Below are 17597 nucleotides of genomic sequence, written 5' to 3' on the forward strand. Positions count from 1 at the left end.
GGCCTAAATCGTCTCAGAAATTTACGCTGATCAAGAATAAATGTACTTTGTTAGGTCTAAAATAAAAATGTCGATGAGTTACAAATAGTATGACGAAAAATAAGAAGAATCTTAAAAATGAAAACAAAAGCGGAACTTGTCACTACAGCAAGGATTAAAGATTGCAGAAAATGGATAACAGATCAAAATACCAAGTAAGATATTGTCATTGGGTACATTCAAATTTTGCCTATCACTCTGTGTCGAATGAAGTTAATTTGAGCATATCTACCAATGATTGGTGGATTGATAATGGGGCAACAAGGCACGTAACAAATTCAAAGAAATTCTTTATCGATTACAAAGAAACACCACGTTCTATACAAGTAGCAGGTAAAGAGACCTTAAATGCAATGGGCAAGGGCATAATTCATGTTCTACCAAATTAAACAATGCCTAGAAGACGGTGAAACATTGTGATGCGTGGTATGTTCACGCAGCCGAATGAAACATTATACAGAGTGGATTTTTGCTCAGGCGACATAAATATTTAGTGGTTATGGCTATCTTGTAAAGAACAAATCACAAAGATGTGATTGGTAGAGATGCCGAGATGCCATTCCAGAAACTAAAGACACACTTTAAAAACATTGCTTGGGGATAATGGTGGTGAATTTAACGATGCAGAAGTCAAGAAAATTGTTGCGAAACATGGAGTATGTCAAAGATTTAGTGCTCCAAATACTCCTCAATACAACGGTGGTGCTGAAAGGGAAAACAGAATCTTTGTAGAGATGGCAAGAACATTTATGAACTCCAAAAAATTTGTTGAATTTTCAAAGTCGCTATGGGCAGAATTTGTAAAATCTGCTATATACATTTTAAGTGGAAAGAAAAATCATCCGTAGAAGATTAAAAGATTTACGAAGAAGTTAGTCGATGTCCTAAATCAATAAAAAAGGTTTTTGTGTACCCTCCCCTTAAGAAATAACCTTTGGTTTGTCTATTCATTTTTCTGTAATATATTCAAGTCGTATTCCCAGAACTTCTAGTGAATTAAAATCCGCTAAACAGATTTTCCAGAAAATTTCCAAATATGCTACAGCATCGCCTAAAAGTAACATAGGCTACTTAATATTTTGAAATTCCACTTGAAAGTGGGGATATTGCTTCAGAATCGGAGGTAACTCCAAATAATTTAGATTTTTTTATGCAGTTATAGATACAGTCTTCAAATTTGGAATATGTAACGAAACTTGGTACAAAAATATATTGGCCAAATTGCATTGAAATCGGTTCAGATTTGGATATAGCTCACATATAGGTTTTCGGCCGATTTCACATATCTAATGCTCCAAACAGGATATTTATGTCTAATTTCAATGAAATTTGGAATAACCAACAGAATTTAGTACAAAACATTATATTGAAATCGGTGAAGGTTTAGGCATAGCTCCCATATATATATTTCGGGCGATTTTATGCACAAAACGCGTATGTATCTTCAATTTAAGCAAAAAGTATGTAATGAAATTCGGTACAAAAATATATTTGCTAAATTATATAGAAATCGGTTTACATTTCCATATAGCTTCCTCATACATCTTCGTTCGATTTCATATATTTGATGCACCTAATACACTATTTATCTCCAATTTCAATGAAATTTGGAATGTGTGACGGAATTTGATCTGAAAATAAATTTTGACAATTTATATTGTAACCGGTTCAGATTCGGATATTATTTTACTAAGACCTATATCGCTTTGCTATGGTACTTTGCAACCAGGAACAAGTAAGAAAGCAGCTAAGATCGGCGGGCCGAACTTTTAATACCATCCTCCATTTGGAAGGAACTAGAAATTTTTCAAAAAAACTTCCGGAAACTACCACTTAAATGAAAACTGTTATAGGGAGACTGGTTACGAAATTTTTTGTCACAGGCTGTAGTGCCCATTACGAACTTCAAATACCAAATCTGAAACAATTCTGGAGAATAATGTTGCTAAAATCATCAAAATACCAAATATCGGGAGCTACCGTTATATGGGGGCTATACGAAGACGTGGACCTGCACATTACAAACTTCAAATAGGAAATTTGAAATAATTCCGGTAAACAATGTCGCTAAAATCATGAAAATATCGAATATCGCGAGGTACAGTCATGTGGGTGCTATACGAAAGCGTGAACCGACATGGTCCATTTACGAACTTAATCTGCATACTGGTCAAATATGCATGGATGCAAAATTGTAGCCTTCTATCTCAATTCGTTCGAAAGTTAGCAGACAGACGACATCGCTAGATCGTCTTAGAATTTCGCGCTGATCCAGTATATATTTACGTTTTAGGGTCTTTTATTAATATTTAGAGGAGTTGCTAAGGGAATGACAAAGTTAATATAAAAGGACTACACAACAATTTAGTTGATGCTACGATTACTACAGGGAATACGCTTGGTATTTGCTATGACATTTAATACATCCCAAGAACAAACTCTTCGTGTATGCGGACTAAATTTAGCATGTTCCTGCTCACGGTGACATGTTTACGTGTTGGTAGTTCAATCGAAAAAAACATAGAAATTGTGTATATCCTAAAATATTACAATAAATACGTTTTTAAACTCTTGACATAATTTTACTTTTATTTAGAAACACAAAATATTCGTATATAACATTTTGAATGCATACAATATACCACTGCTCTACTATTCTTAAAATTATTCGAATAAAATCTATCTTGTGTTACAAATTCCTAAACTTTTAAAGGAGTATTAAATAATTCAAAAGAATCTTTAATTAAATTATAATTTGACACAGCATCTCCTTCGAAAACCTCTAGTAAGGCCAAGAATTGATCTCGAACTCCAAAATTGGGATCAAAATAACGCACAACAAGGACTATGCATTTTTTATGGACCAGTCCACAATTAATGAACATTTTGCAATGTAGATATTGTATCTTCTTCTTGCTTTCTCAACAATATATTTAGTAATTTACGTCGATTTTGTACTTCCATAGTTTACTAGTTTTGCAATTGCAGAACATTCCATTAAAAATGCCGGCAAATAGTCCATTAGTATAAATGGTCGATTGTGCGTTATGCAAAAAATAACAAGAGTATACTCGATTAAAAAAACACTTGAGAAAAAAGTCCCTATCTGCATATATTTTTCCTGCTGCCGTAGTTTTGAATGTGCAAGATTTTTTTCGTGACCCATTAAATGAGTTAATGGTTAGGAGGTTAAGAATTCACACAATACACAGAAATATTTCCGATCGAATTTGGCAGAGAGTTACCAAAACGGCACTGAACGTACTGAACGTATCATAAATTAATATTTAATTGAAATAAAACTAATAAAAGCAACAAAATATAATAATAAATTCTGTAAATAATAAAATGAAGAAAAATATAAAAATAAAAAATATCAATATATTTTTAACTATATAAAAATATATTGTTGTTCGTTGGTAATGGAATCAGTTGAGAACGACTGGACCGATTAGCATAATTTTTTGTGCAAACGTTCGCCATACCCCGAGTTAGGTTTTTAAATAAAAAATAATATTGGCCAGGCCTACTTTTACTCCCACTATTTCGATTTATCTAAAATCCGAATGATAATGAATATATCGGATTGAAAATTATTACACGAGATACTCTTGACTTTCCATCCAACACTAAGTATTTATTTGGGGGCTAAGGAACTGACCACGCCTACTTTTTAAAACATACAACTGACAAACCAAATGTCGTTAGTTGGATATTTTTTTACGAATGTTCGTCATACCCAGACTTAGAGGAAAGATCAATTTACCATGCCTACTTTTTGGAATATAGTGTTTCAAATCACAACGTTTCTAAAAACTTAAAAAAATTACAAATCTTGTTTCAACTACGATGTTTGTACGTTTGATTGTTTGTTTGCAATTTATAGGCTCAAAACTGCTGAACATAATTTCCTATAAGATAAAAATAGCATGGCCTGAAAGTAACACAGGCTACATATAGGCTGAAATTCCACTGGGAACTGGATATATAGCATCAGAATCGGAGTTACCACCAATTCAGATATACAGATTTTTACAAAATTATATTGAAATCGTTTCAGATTTATATGGGGCTATACAAAGACGTCGACCTGCACAGACAATTTCCTGTCATAGGCTGTAGTATCCATTACGAACTTCCAATACCAAATTTGAAACAATTCTGGTGAATAATGTTGCTAAAATCATCAAAATACCGAATATAGGAAGGTACCCTTATATGGGGGCTATACTAAAACGTGGACCTAAATGGTCCATTTTCAATACCAAAAGTCCTGCAGACATAATATACATTTGAGTAAAATTTTATCAACCCACTTCATTTCGTTCGGAAGCTAGAGTGATTTCCACAGACGGTCAGACGAACGGACATTGCTAAATCGACATAGAATTTTATTTTGATCAAGAATATTTATTCTTTGTGGGGTCTAAAATGTATATTTCGAAACGGAATGACAAATATACCCGTCATACTTTGGTGGAGGGTATAAAGAATCGCCAACTCATCATTATATGGTGGCACTATTAAATAAAGGCTATACCATAATGTAGACCTGCACAGACAATTTCCTGTCATAGGCTGTAGTATTCGATACGAATTTCAAATACCAAATTTGAAACAATTCCGGTGAATAATGTCGCTAAAATCAACAAAGTACCGAATATCGGGAGGTACAGTTTCATGGGGGCTATACGAAGACGTGAACCTGCACAGACAATTTTCTGCCCTATGTTGTTGTATCCACTTCGAACTTCAAATACCAAATTTGAAACAATTCCGGTTCGCTAAAATCGTCAAAATACAGAATATGGGGGCTATACCCATTGTCAATACCAAAAGTCCAGCAGACGTAATATACATTTGAGTCAAATTTTATCAATCTACTTCCTTTCGATCGGAAGCTAGAGTGATTTTCGCAGACATCGCTAAATCGACATAGAATTTTATGCTGATCAAGAATATATATACTTTCTTGGGTCTAAAATATATATTTCGAGGTGTCACAAATGGAATGACAAACTTAATATACCCTCCATACTATGATGGATGGTATAAAAAGTTATTAAAGAAAATATTTATATTGGAGTCAGTTTGTTCAAATATAAAGAAGTATTCAGTATACTTCTTTATATTTGAAAACGACTTATAAGAATTTTTAATAGAAACAAAATTATAATCGCTCGATAAAGGTAGGTAAAATTAACATAGTTCGTTTGAGAGTATATTTTTCGCAGGAACTGATGCAGAGAAAGATAAACAATAAAAAACTGTAAATTCTGCCGAACTCTGAATACCTAATAAAAATTGTGTTAAAATCTTAATAATACCGAATGTATTAGGGTCTATACGACGACGTAAATACGAAATTCTTCGATCTGGCAACCCTAATTCTATTTCCTAAATTTCGAGTCGATCCACAAGCTTTGCTTTTGTTTGTGTCGCTCAATTACTCAAAATGTCCGTTTGTGTCCTATCTGTGGCTTTTCAATTTTCCTTTTTCCTCAATAAAATCACTTGTAAACCAACCTACAATCACAACTGTTGTTATTGGTAAGCGCCGTTCAAATTTTCCAATTTGAATTCTAAATAAAGAACCATACTTGTTCTTTTCCCCAACATCAAACTTATTCCATTGTTTTATTTCTTTTTCTTCCATTTTTTCAATCCCAAACCGAGAGGAAAATATTTCTACTCCAAGGAATATTTTTCTGTCCACAAACAGCAGAATAACAATCCAGCATTTTCTAGGAAAATACCCACAATTTTGGCATTTTCATTTGGTCCTGTTCGAACCGGATTTTATTGCTGTTTTAATTTCCATTTTTCATCTAAAATCAAGGTAAGTGTGTGCTTATATTATCCAGTGAACGTCAATAGTGCATAAAAAAAAAGAAACACATTAAACTTGAGTGCGTTAGTCAAAGTGTGTTTTGCCGTCGGCAATTTGATTTTTTCTTTTCTATCTAACGCACAGTGTTTCTATTTAGATTTCGAAAATTATTAATTTTTTCAGTATAATTTCGAATAATTTCAAATCCAATATTAAATATTCCCATAATTCTCCATATTTTTCTAAGATTTTAATAAATAAAGTGAAGAGATATTTCATTTATTATTTCAATTTTCAATAATATAAATTCCTATTTAATTTTCTTATTCGCCTATTTCTTAACTCGCGACAGTGTGTTTTCTTCTCATTTTTTTTCCTTTTCGTTTTGCCGCGAAAATATTGCATTTTTTCTATTATCCATAGCTGTTTGTTTTTTTTCATTATTATTGTTGTTGTTGTAAGAGAACCCTCGCTGAATCTCTTCAACAACATCAATACCTACATACAGTCACTCATATTTCCACTTGTTGTTGAGTCGTTCGTTCGCTCAGCCAACACAAGCAGCGCTCTGTTGTGTCATTCCACTCAACAGTGATCGGTTATTTTTCTGTTGGTGTTCTCTTCGCTTGTACGTGCACCCTACCGTCGTTCCGTTTATATGGTCGCACTTTTCATAGTTTGCGACACATATTATTTTATATATTATTCGCACATATACCGGTGGGACTATTCAACCACCTTTGTTCCTCTTGGTATTTAGTGCATATTTTTCGCCGCTAGGTGTCGCCCTGTATATAAGAAGGTAGCTGTGAAATAATTAATTTTCACATTTTTTCGGAAAATTTTTAAACTTTTTTGTGACCTTTTGATATACTGTCCATATATTCGAGAAAAAAATTAGCCCTGGTCTATTAATAGTACATCCTGTTTCCGCCAGAGGTCGCTCGTGACATTGAAAAATATTCTTGAAAGTTTACGTTTATTCACAATTTCCCAATTTTCTTGCGAAAGGACATTCGATTTGGGTTATTTCAAAATACTTTCAGAGTTTTTTCGCTTGTTTTGGTTTTTAGTACTTCCTATCGCCGCTGGAGGTCGCTTTTCAAATAGAAAGTAGATACAAATTTTCCATTTTTCTCCGAATTTTGCCGAATTTTTCTGATTTTCGCCATATTTAAGCAGATATATTTCATATTTTCCTACTCTATATTCTTGAAAGGGCTGCAAATACTTAATTCTTTCCTTAAAGGGCATAGAGAATATCAACTTGTCTCAGATCTTTCTTCGATTTCTGAGAAATTATGTCGTTGGATTCCTTTATTCGTAACGCAGATCACCTAGTCGCATTTAATGCAGGTGTCAGCGATGGTAATATTCCTCTAACGTCATCCCAATTAATAAAAATTCATATTTCCGAATTTAAGTCCCTATGGGAAACTGTGAAATCCTCATTCGAGCGATTCATGATCGATCGGGAAAATGAAGGGGATGAGGAAGATGGTGATGAAGATACTGCTTCTGAGTTGGAGACCTTCAAAGCTAAGTACAACAGTACGTACGTGACCTATTGTACATGTTTAGCCAAGTTGACTCAGCTTCTGGAGGATTTTCAGTCTCAAGCAGCTCCAAAAGAACCCACAACTTCTCCGCAATCATTACCATTCCAAAGTCCTACCTCTGTTATCCATCCCGATCATAGTTCAAGTTATTCTTTTAACATTCCACCATGCGACACCGAAGTCTTTGATGGAGATTACATGTCATGGCCAACATTCCGAGACATGTTCACGGCCGTGTACATCAAAAATTCCAGGCTCAGTCCAGTTGAGCGCTTATTCCATTTGACCCAGAAGACTAAAGGTGAAGCACGTGATATAGTCCAAAGAGCTCCCTTGACTAATCAAGGTTTCCAGCTAGCGTGGCAGAACCTATGTTCCCGTTTCGAAAATAAGCGCATTCTTGTGAATGGTCAGCTGAAAGTTTTATTCAATCTTCCGTTTTTAAAATCCGAATCAGCTAGTGCCATTATGTCAATGCAACGTGATATCAACTCCTGTATTGATACACTTGCAATGTACGAGATCGATGTTAGAAGTTGGGATCCGATATTTGTATTTCTCTGTTCCAATCGTCTTCCAGACTCAACTCTGACCCTGTGGGAACAAGGTTTATCTGATAAAACAGCTATTCCAAAGTGGGTAGACCCTTGACTCCTTTCTCACCAATCGGTATCGTACACTTGAGTCCGTTTCCGAGATGCGTAACCATCCAAAGTCTGATGAAAGTAAAGCGAAATCCATTTCACATTCAAAAGGTTCAAAATGCAGTTCATTCCAGACTAAAGTTTCGGTTCCGAAATGTCCATTGTGTGCGAATTCTTCACATATCATTCGGAAGTGTCCAAAGTTCATTGCCATGGACATAAGGCAGCGCACATCCGAGGTAAAGAAACAAGGTCTGTGCCTCAATTGTTTCTCGAAAACGCATCACGTACGAAATTGTACTAGCAAAAACAATTGCTTTGAGTGCCAAAAGAGACACAACACAATGCTTCATGTTCATGTCCATTCACCCACTCTTCCTTCCACCTCCAACAGTAATTCCACTTTGAACTCCAACTCTGTTCCATTCACTCCTAATTCCTCACAGTCCACTAGTTCTGGGAACGGAGTCATTCAATCTTGCTTCTCTGCAAGTTCAAGGGGAGTTTTATTGGGGACTGCGTTAGTAAATGTGCTACACCTGGGAGTCTCTTATCCAGCACGTGTTCTGCTTGATTCTGGATCTCAGGGAACCTTTATCTCCGAAAGATTTTTCAATAAATTAAAACTTCCATACCAGCGTACGAATGTGCAGATTTCCGGCCTTAATAATACCACTGCTGCTTCCGTTCGAAAATCATGTTCCTTAAATCTATGTTCAAGATTTGATAATTCCGTACGTGTCTCGGTCCAGGCATTTGTAGTTCCACATTTATCTGGAAACCTTCCGTCGCATACCTTGCCTCCTTCACTATTTTCTCTGCTTCCGAATATCAATCTTGCTGATCCACATTTCTACAAGAGCTCCAATATTGATCTGTTGATAGGCGGTGATTTCATTCCGGAAATCATGAGATCCGGACTAAAGCCTAATCTCTGTGATTCTTTAATCGGCCAAGAGACCATATTTGGATGGATCCTCACGGGTCCAATACCTACATCCACTCCGTCTCCATCATCCATAGTGATCTCCAATTTCTGCGAGATTTCTCTTGATAAAGAAATTAGTCGTTTCTGGGAGGTGGAGAATCTTCCAAGGAAAAGATTTTATTCCGAATCCGATGAACTTTGCGAGCGTCTATTCATGTCAACTACATCAAGAAATGAAGATGGCAGGTATATTGTTCGCCTTCCTTTCAAGGATGGATTTCCAGATACAATTCGTTTTGGACAATCCCGCCCAAGCGCTCTCTCACAGTTCCTTCGTAATGAGAATCGCTTAATCCGAAATCCAAAGTTGAAGAAAGAGTATGACCAGGTTCTAGACGAGTACATACAACTAAATCACATGAATTTAATTCAAGCTCCGAGCTGTAACAATGATTCCTTCCATTACTACATGCCTCACCACGCAGTTTTTAAGCCAGAAAGTTCGACCACTAAAGTTCGAGTGGTTTTTAATGCATCTTCTGCTTCTTCTAATGGTCGAAGTCTCAACGATCTTTTGCATACTGGTCCAGTATTGCAGAATGACTTGACCACGTTGATTCTCAAATGGCGATTTTTCCGATATGTGTTCAACGCTGATATCCAGAAAATGTACCGTCAGATCCTAGTTCATTCTGATCATACTCCATTCCAAAGAATAGTCTTCCGCAACCACCCAGGTGATATCATTCAAGATTTTGAGCTACAAACTGTCACATTTGGTGTCAATTGTGCTCCGTATTTAGCTATCCGCACTCTGCTTCGACTAGCTGATGACGTCCAAAGTAGCCATCCAAAGGCTAGCATGATAATTCGTAATTATATGTACGTGGATGATGTACTTTCCGGTGCACATTCAATTTCCGATGCTCTTCAATCCAGAAATGAGCTTAAAACCGCTCTAGCATCAGCTGGCTTCTCCCTTCGAAAATGGACAGCGAACTCAATGGATATTCTAGCGGATCTTCCAAAAGATCATTTGTTGTGTGATTTCCTAAACTTCGACGACTGTAGCACAGCAAAAACGCTAGGAATTCGTTGGAACGCTCGTTCAGATTCATTTTTCTTTTCGACAACGCCTTTTCCATCTTCGTGTTCCTACACAAAAAGGGAGATTCTTTCTCAGATCTCCAAATTATTTGATCCTGCTGGCTGGCTTTCGCCATGTATTGTCGTGGCAAAAATAATAATGCAGCAGATTTGGTCCGATGGTACTGGTTGGGACGAAGTCATAAGTCCAGGCACCTTGCACCAGTGGAAAAGGTTTCAATCCGACTATTCAAGTATTGATCGAGTCAGAATTCCGAGATGGCTCCAATATGTCCCCTTTGCTGAAGTTCAGTTTCATGGATTCTGCGATGCTTCTGAAAAAGCTTACGCAGCCGCTTTATATGTGCGAATAGCTAACGGTACCTCCATATTCACCCACCTGGTGTATTCCAAAACAAGAGTTGCTCCAGTGAAGACACTGTCTATTCCAAGACTAGAACTATGTGGAGCTGTCCTACTGGCAGAAATGATCGACGTACTGCTCCCAACGCTCGATATTCCCAACTACTCCGTATTCTGCTGGTCAGACTCCACAATAGTTCTTTCCTGGCTTTCCAAACCGCCATGTCATTGGTTAACATTCGTAGCCAACAGAGTTTCCACTATCATTCAAGTGGTAGACCCTTCCAAATTCCATCACGTTCCGTCCGAATCAAATCCTGCTGATTTGGCAAGTCGCGGTCTGTCACCTCAAGACATCGTTCAAAATGATCTATGGTGGTTCGGACCTTCTTGGCTTCGGGAATCCACAAACCGATGGCCAGACCGTGTTCATATTCAAGAAACGTGTGTGGAACGTAAACCCCTGAAGGTTCACTTTTCATACTTCGAAGATTCCGCCGATATTCTTGAAAACTTTTCTTCCTATCCACGTTCGCTTAGAGTGTTTGCGTATATTCATCGATTCTTCCGCCGAACACATCCACGACTTCGCGCTAATTTCATCGAGAATACTCTACTTGTTTCCAGTTCTGAAATACTTGTGGCGCGAAATCTACTGATCAAATGGTACCAGAAATTTCATTTTCCTAATGAGTACAAGGCATTATCCTGCAAGCAGCAAGTTTCACCATCAAGTTCCATTTTAAGTCTAAATCCATTCCTAGACTCCGATGGTGTAATCCGTTCCTGTGGGCGATTAGATTCTTCTCCAAGTATTCCATACGAGGAGAAACGCCCAATCATCCTTCCATACAGCTGCAAATTTGCTCGGCTTTATGTTGATTTTGTTCATAAAATCACTATACATGGAGGAAATCAATTAGTTCTTCGAGTAATAAGATCCCAGTATTGGATTCCTAAAGTCAAGAACCTCATTAAAGCTTCTATCCATAAATGCAAGCCTTGTATCCTGTATAAGAAGCGCTGTCAGAAACAGATAATGGCTGCTCTTCCTCCTGAACGTACAGAGCTTACTCGTGCATTTTATCGCACTGGACTAGATTTTGCTGGTCCCTTCGATATTAAAACTTATTGCGGACGCTCATGCCGTATAACAAAGGGATACGTATGTGTGTTCGTATGTTTTTCCACTAAAGCAATACATCTCGAAGCAACGTCCGATCTTTCCACTTCCACCTTCTTGGCAGCATTTCATAGATTCGTCTCTAGACGAGGATGTCCTGCACATCTTTATTCCGATAATGGTACAACGTTTGTGGGAGCGTCCAAAGTCCTGGCGAAAGAGTTTATTCAAGCTTCTCGTTCCGCTGTTATCTCTAATTATTCCGTGCAAAATCTTAGCTGGCACTTCATTCCGCCTGGGGCTCCTCATATGGGAGGGCTCTGGGAAGCCGGGGTTAAAAGTTTCAAAACCCATTTCAAAAAGTTTGCCGGCTCATTCAAGTTTACGTTCGAAGAATTTCTAACGCTTCTGACCAGAATTGAAGCCTGTTTGAATTCTCGTCCTCTCTCTCCTATTTCCTCTGAGCCAACAGATTTTGCCGCATTAACTCCTGGCCACTTTCTAATAGGCACGCCTATTTTAGTCCCTGTTGATCCACACCTAGAAGACAGTCCAATTTCATTAATCAACAGGTGGCAGCGACTAAAAGCAATCCATCAGAGTTTCTGTGCTCGTTGGAAGACTGAATATCTCCGAGAACTCCAAAAGCGTTATAAATGGCAAACATGTGAGAAGGACATTGAAGAAAACACACTGGTCGCAATTTATGATGATAATCTTCCGCCAAATTCCTGGCGCCTTGGTCGAGTTTGCAAGACTTATCAAGGTTCCGATCATCATATCCGTGTTGCAGATATTATAACTCAAAAAGGGGTTATTACACGCCCTATCACTAAGCTTGTCGTCCTTCCAAGCCACTAAATTCATATTTTCTTCTTTCCCTTCTCTGTCCTTTTGTCCGCATTCTATTTAGAACCATGCCCAAACATTCCGCCCCCAAAGGTCAGCGCAACCACAACAAAGCCCCATACCAAAATGGGAAATTCTTGTGCCGGCTCTGTCAGCGTCCCCATTCCTTACGTCGGTGCCATAAGTTCCTGGATATGGACATGACGGAACGGTTCGAAGTGGTGCGCAAGCACAAATATTGCGTGAATTGTTTGGCCCTGGACCATTCCCATGGTTCGTGTTTCAGTGACACCGGCTGTCGCCACTGTCACAAGTACCACCACACACTGCTCCTCGTGGATCCAAAGCTGCGGGCCCAAATCCTTCCACCATCTCCTAAGTCCCGATCGGAATCTAGGTCGGTTTCACCGCGACCATCAACCTCTAAAGCTCGGCGAGTACCAAACAGGCCTTCATCGTCCTCAGCAACTTCGCATAACCCGAAGGGATCTCTCACATCCCTGATCCAGCAAAATCGGACCATTTTGCTACCCACCGTCCTGGTAAGGATAGATGCAAAGAATGTGGCGCGATGTTTGTTGGATTCCGCCTCTCCAGTAAGCCGTGTGTCGAGGAGCTTTGTGGAGAAAATTAAAGTCAACACCTTGACATTAAGAGAGGAGACAGTGTGCCAATTGACTCTGTTCTCAAGATTTGACTCCAAAGTGAAAATCGAGGGCACCTTTCGCGTGGATAATCGGATCACCACAAAGACGCCAGCCGAATCCCTGCCCGACGACTTCAAAAAAAATTTCCCCCATCTTTTCTTGGCTGATCCGAAATTTTACCAGTCATCGGGAATAGATATCGTCATAGGCGTCGATATCTACCCGAAAGTAATTTCGGAGGGGGTGTATGCCAGGAATGGGTTACCAACTGCCCAAAGTACCGTTTTTGGGTGGGCCATCTATGGGCTATGTTCGTAAACATGTCAATTTTTTCGTTTTTAAAAATTTTGCCTGAGTTGAATTAATAAATTGTTGAATTCCTTAGAATGCACTATTGTCTTTCTTTCCCCAAAAAGCACAAACTTTCCTTTTCAGCTTGTACGTTCCGAAGCAGGTGCGAGTTCCTGATTCTATGTGGTCTGACGACAGAAACCTACATATGTATTTGGTCATCTTCATAAAATTATCCTAGTATTAAATTAAATTCATTTTCATTCCATTGCTTTTGTAACCAGACCAGGACATACACGGATCAAATTGATTATTTTCCATTGCAGACGCACTGCAAGGGGGCCGGTGATGTAAATACGAAATTCTTCGATCTGGCAACCCTAATTCTATTTCCTAAATTTCGAGTCGATCCACAAGCTTTGCTTTTGTTTGTGTCGCTCAATTACTCAAAATGTCCGTTTGTGTCCTATCTGTGGCTTTTCAATTTTCCTTTTTCCTCAATAAAATCACTTGTAAACCAACCTACAATCACAACTGTTGTTATTGGTAAGCGCCGTTCAAATTTTCCAATTTGAATTCTAAATAAAGAACCATAATTGTTCTTTTCCCCAACATCAAACTTATTCCATTGTTTTATTTCTTTTTCTTCCATTTTTTCAATCCCAAACCGAGAGGAAAATATTTCTACTCCAAGGAATATTTTTCTGTCCACAAACAGCAGAATAACAATCCAGCATTTTCTAGGAAAATACCCACAATTTTGGCATTTTCAGACCTGCATAGGCTACTTTTGTCAAAAGCTATTACAATACTCAAAAAAAATTAAAAAAGTATGTTTATAATGTAGCTAAGATCATCAAAATACCGAATATAAGGAGGTACCACTGGGGTTATAAAACGTGGACCTGCAAGGCAATCTTCTGGCATAGGCTGTAGTATCCATTACGAACTTCAAATGCCAAATTTGAAAAAATTTCTGGTGAATAATCATCAAAATACCGAATATCGGGGGGTACCCTTATATTGGGGCTATACGAAGACGTACGAAGACCTGCATAGACAATTTTCTATCATATGCTGTAGTATCCGTTACGAACTTAAAACACCAAATTTGAAATAATTCCGATAAATAATGTCGCTAAAATCATAAAAATGCCGACTATATTGGGTACCGTTCTTGAGGGCTATACGAAGACGTGGAGTTACATGTCATTTTCTATCTATTACGAGCTTCAAATACCAAATTTGAAACAATACCGATAAATTATGTCGCTAAAATCATCGAAATACTGCATTTTGGTAGTTACCGTTATATGGGGTTTATATGAAGACGTGGGCCTACATGGCACATTTTCAATACCAAAAGTCCCGCAGACATAATACACATTTGAGTAAATTTTTATCAACTTACTTCATTTCGTTCGGAAGCTAGAGTGGCTTCCACAGACGGACGGGCATTGCTAAATCGACATAGAATTTTATGCTGATCAAGAATATATATAATTGTGGGGTCTTAAATGTATATTTCGAGGTGTTACAAACTGAATGACTGAGTCCACTATGAGTCCACCAAGGACAACTACCAAATGACTGATGCTAGTTTATTAGGGACATTAAAAAATCGAAAAGTGCGGAGCCACACAGTGTCCGGATATAATCGCCATTGCAATTATTGGTTTTTTGTCTGGTTTTATTTTGGTCATAATCTCCTAATATTGTGGGGATTGTGCCCTCTTCTAAAACCGGACTTAATCCCCATGGGAGTTCCTACAGTATTATGTCCAAACAAAGATTAAATTGAAGTCATAATGTTTAGGCAAATTATGGATCGCGTAGCCTATGTTAGTCATACACCGGTGATAAAAATCACAAGCCCCGGCCGAAGGCCGCCTTCGTAAAAAAGTTATAAAATCAAGAAAAACTTTGGATCGCGTAGCCAGCGTCAGACGTACTCTGGAGGAGAAAAACTCAAGACTAGGTCGAGCTCCGACCACTTTTTAAAAAAGTAATGAAATTTAGAAAAACTATGGCTCGTGCACACATACTTCGGAGAAGAAAACTCAAGCCCCGGTCGAAGACTACTTAAAAGAGTTATGAGATTTGAAAAAAACTATGGATCACGTAAATCACGGTGTTAGATATACCCCAGAGGAATAAATCCGAACTTTCGTCAAATAACCGGTATTTCCAAAAAATAATAATAATAATAAAGAAATAAATAAAATGACAGTAATATGTTTACCGCCATTTATTGAATTCATTCCAGACTCACACCAGAGGAAAAACTTTATAATTTACCTACTAAAACTAAATGTGATGCTGGTAGATCGGTACCCATTATATGATCAACATTTTTCGTTACCATTGGAAGCTCTATCAGTGCGATACGAAAATGTAGGGTTTCGAAGTTTTGATTATTCTAAGTTTCGTGGTGATAAATTTGAAGGTAAGTCATTTAAAACTGGAGCCCAGACTTCCAGTTTAAAGCTAGGGTCGTATTTGGATCTCGTAGTAAACAAGCAAGATTTTATTAAATTCTCAGAAAAAAAATTGACTTAAGCAAGTGACATGAGCTAAGTTGTTCCGTGTAGGTAACTTCAAAAAGTTGTTCATCTTTTCAGAGATAAAAGTGGCTTCTTCTTGTCAAACAAAACAAGTCTCAATGACGTATTATTTCTTGGACACATTCTTCAATAGGATTTATTACAGTATTTTTCGGTTAATTGTACATCAGCATTTGCTTTTGTTTAATTGGAGAATTTGTTCAATTACAAGAATCCCGTTTAATTGAGCAGTTTGTTTAATTATAGAAATCACGCATTGCTGGAACTTTTAATTAAAAGAAATCGCATATGTAAATTTTTTGTTTTTTAATTTATTTATTTGCACATTATTTTAATAAAGATATACCATTTAAAAACTAAAAGAAAGAACAGAACAGTTCATATATAGGTTTTACAAGAAAGAACATAAACTTATAAAATAAAAACAATTCATATGCATATGGTGTTAAAAAAAATAATCATGTTGAACATATTCACACTTCTCGAGATCATTATTTAAAAAATAAAAGTAATCATGTTGTTCACATTTTAAAAGACTTACATGAAAAAGTCTGTAATTTTTGTTTGTGTATTTCTTGATTTATTTCAAAAACATAAGATATATATTACCTAACTCACATAGGAACTTGTTTTCGGTACAAAAAAATGTCTGAAGTTCTTGAATGTGTTTTAAATCTTTTAGAACTGATGGAGGTTTTGGATTATCATGTTCTTGCTCTTCCCCCTCAACTTCAGCCTCATCCAAAATATTTTCAATAATTTGCAAATCAGTAAGCACTCCATTACATTCTTCGTTGTCGTCATATGTTACGAATTCCTCAATTTCTTTTCTTAAAGTGTCCGCTATTTTAAACTCATCGGAACTTTCAATTTCCTGATTTTCTTCTTCGATAGTTTAATACCTTTTTAAAACAATTTTTAATAGATGTTGGTTTAACCATCCAAAAACTGCGCTTTATCATGCACATTGCATGTAGAATATTAATTGACTTTGAAAACTCTTCAACTGTTTTCCCTAGCTCCATAGGCACGAATTATTCCCTGATATAAGGGCTGGGTTATTGCTTTAGTTTTCGCTGGTGAAAACTGTAGATTTATGTGCTTTAAATTTTGGGGCTTCTTGTGGTCAGACGCATTATCTACAAACAGAACAATGTTCCGATTCTGTGAAGCCATTTCTTCTTCTAAATTGACCATAATTTCTCTCCATAGATCTGCTGTCATCCATGCTTTTTGATTCCAATATTATTTTAAGGACAATACTTTACCTTTCACACAACGTGGGTTTTTAGCCTTTCCAATTATAATAACTTTTTTTGTAGTTACCCGTGGCATTGCATATAAAAAGTAATGTTACGCGCTCCTTAGATGACTTCCAGTGTGTTACGGTGTTACGGTATCCCTGTTTGCAAAGCGTTTTTGGATGCAATGTTTTGAAAAAGAAAGCGCTCTCATCCGTGTTGAAAATGTCGGCCTCCTCGTATTCCGATAATATATTTGGTACAACTAAACTTAAAAATCTTCTGTCGCAGATTTTTGCTCTCCATGTATTTTTCTGAGCTTAATCCCTTGCCGCTGTTGCCAACCCAATAACCAACCTGTTGATGGGGGTAAAATCACAATTCATTTGTTGAGCTAACTGCTCCGCTTTTTCCATCAACATTTGTGTTGAAA

The 17597-nt window shown here is 37.1% G+C and overlaps 2 protein-coding genes across 2 annotated transcripts in view; one reads left to right on the forward strand and one right to left on the reverse strand.

Moving 5' to 3' along the window:
- The window catches only part of LOC101892363 (aminopeptidase N), a 766723-nt gene that overhangs the window by 314518 nt on the left and 434608 nt on the right, over positions 1–17597 (reverse strand). The gene's annotated exons all lie outside the window — the stretch shown is intronic.
- On the forward strand, positions 5413–13407 carry LOC131802456 (uncharacterized). The gene is made up of 3 exons (XM_059122798.1): positions 5413–5589; positions 5788–5878; positions 12486–13407. Exon 3 carries the CDS (start codon positions 12490–12492, stop codon positions 13384–13386), a length of 897 nt encoding a protein of 298 aa, XP_058978781.1. The 5' UTR covers positions 5413–5589; positions 5788–5878; positions 12486–12489; the 3' UTR covers positions 13387–13407.

This window comes from Musca domestica, unplaced genomic scaffold (assembly GCF_030504385.1).
Source record: "Musca domestica strain aabys unplaced genomic scaffold, Musca_domestica.polishedcontigs.V.1.1 21, whole genome shotgun sequence".
In the NCBI taxonomy this organism is placed as follows: Eukaryota; Metazoa; Arthropoda; class Insecta; order Diptera; family Muscidae; genus Musca; species Musca domestica.

Bases quoted from the DNA above. Each gene is read 5' to 3' on its own strand.
- LOC131802456 (XM_059122798.1), top strand. From the start codon at position 12,490: ATGCCCAAACATTCCGCCCCCAAAGGTCAGCGCAACCACAACAAAGCC.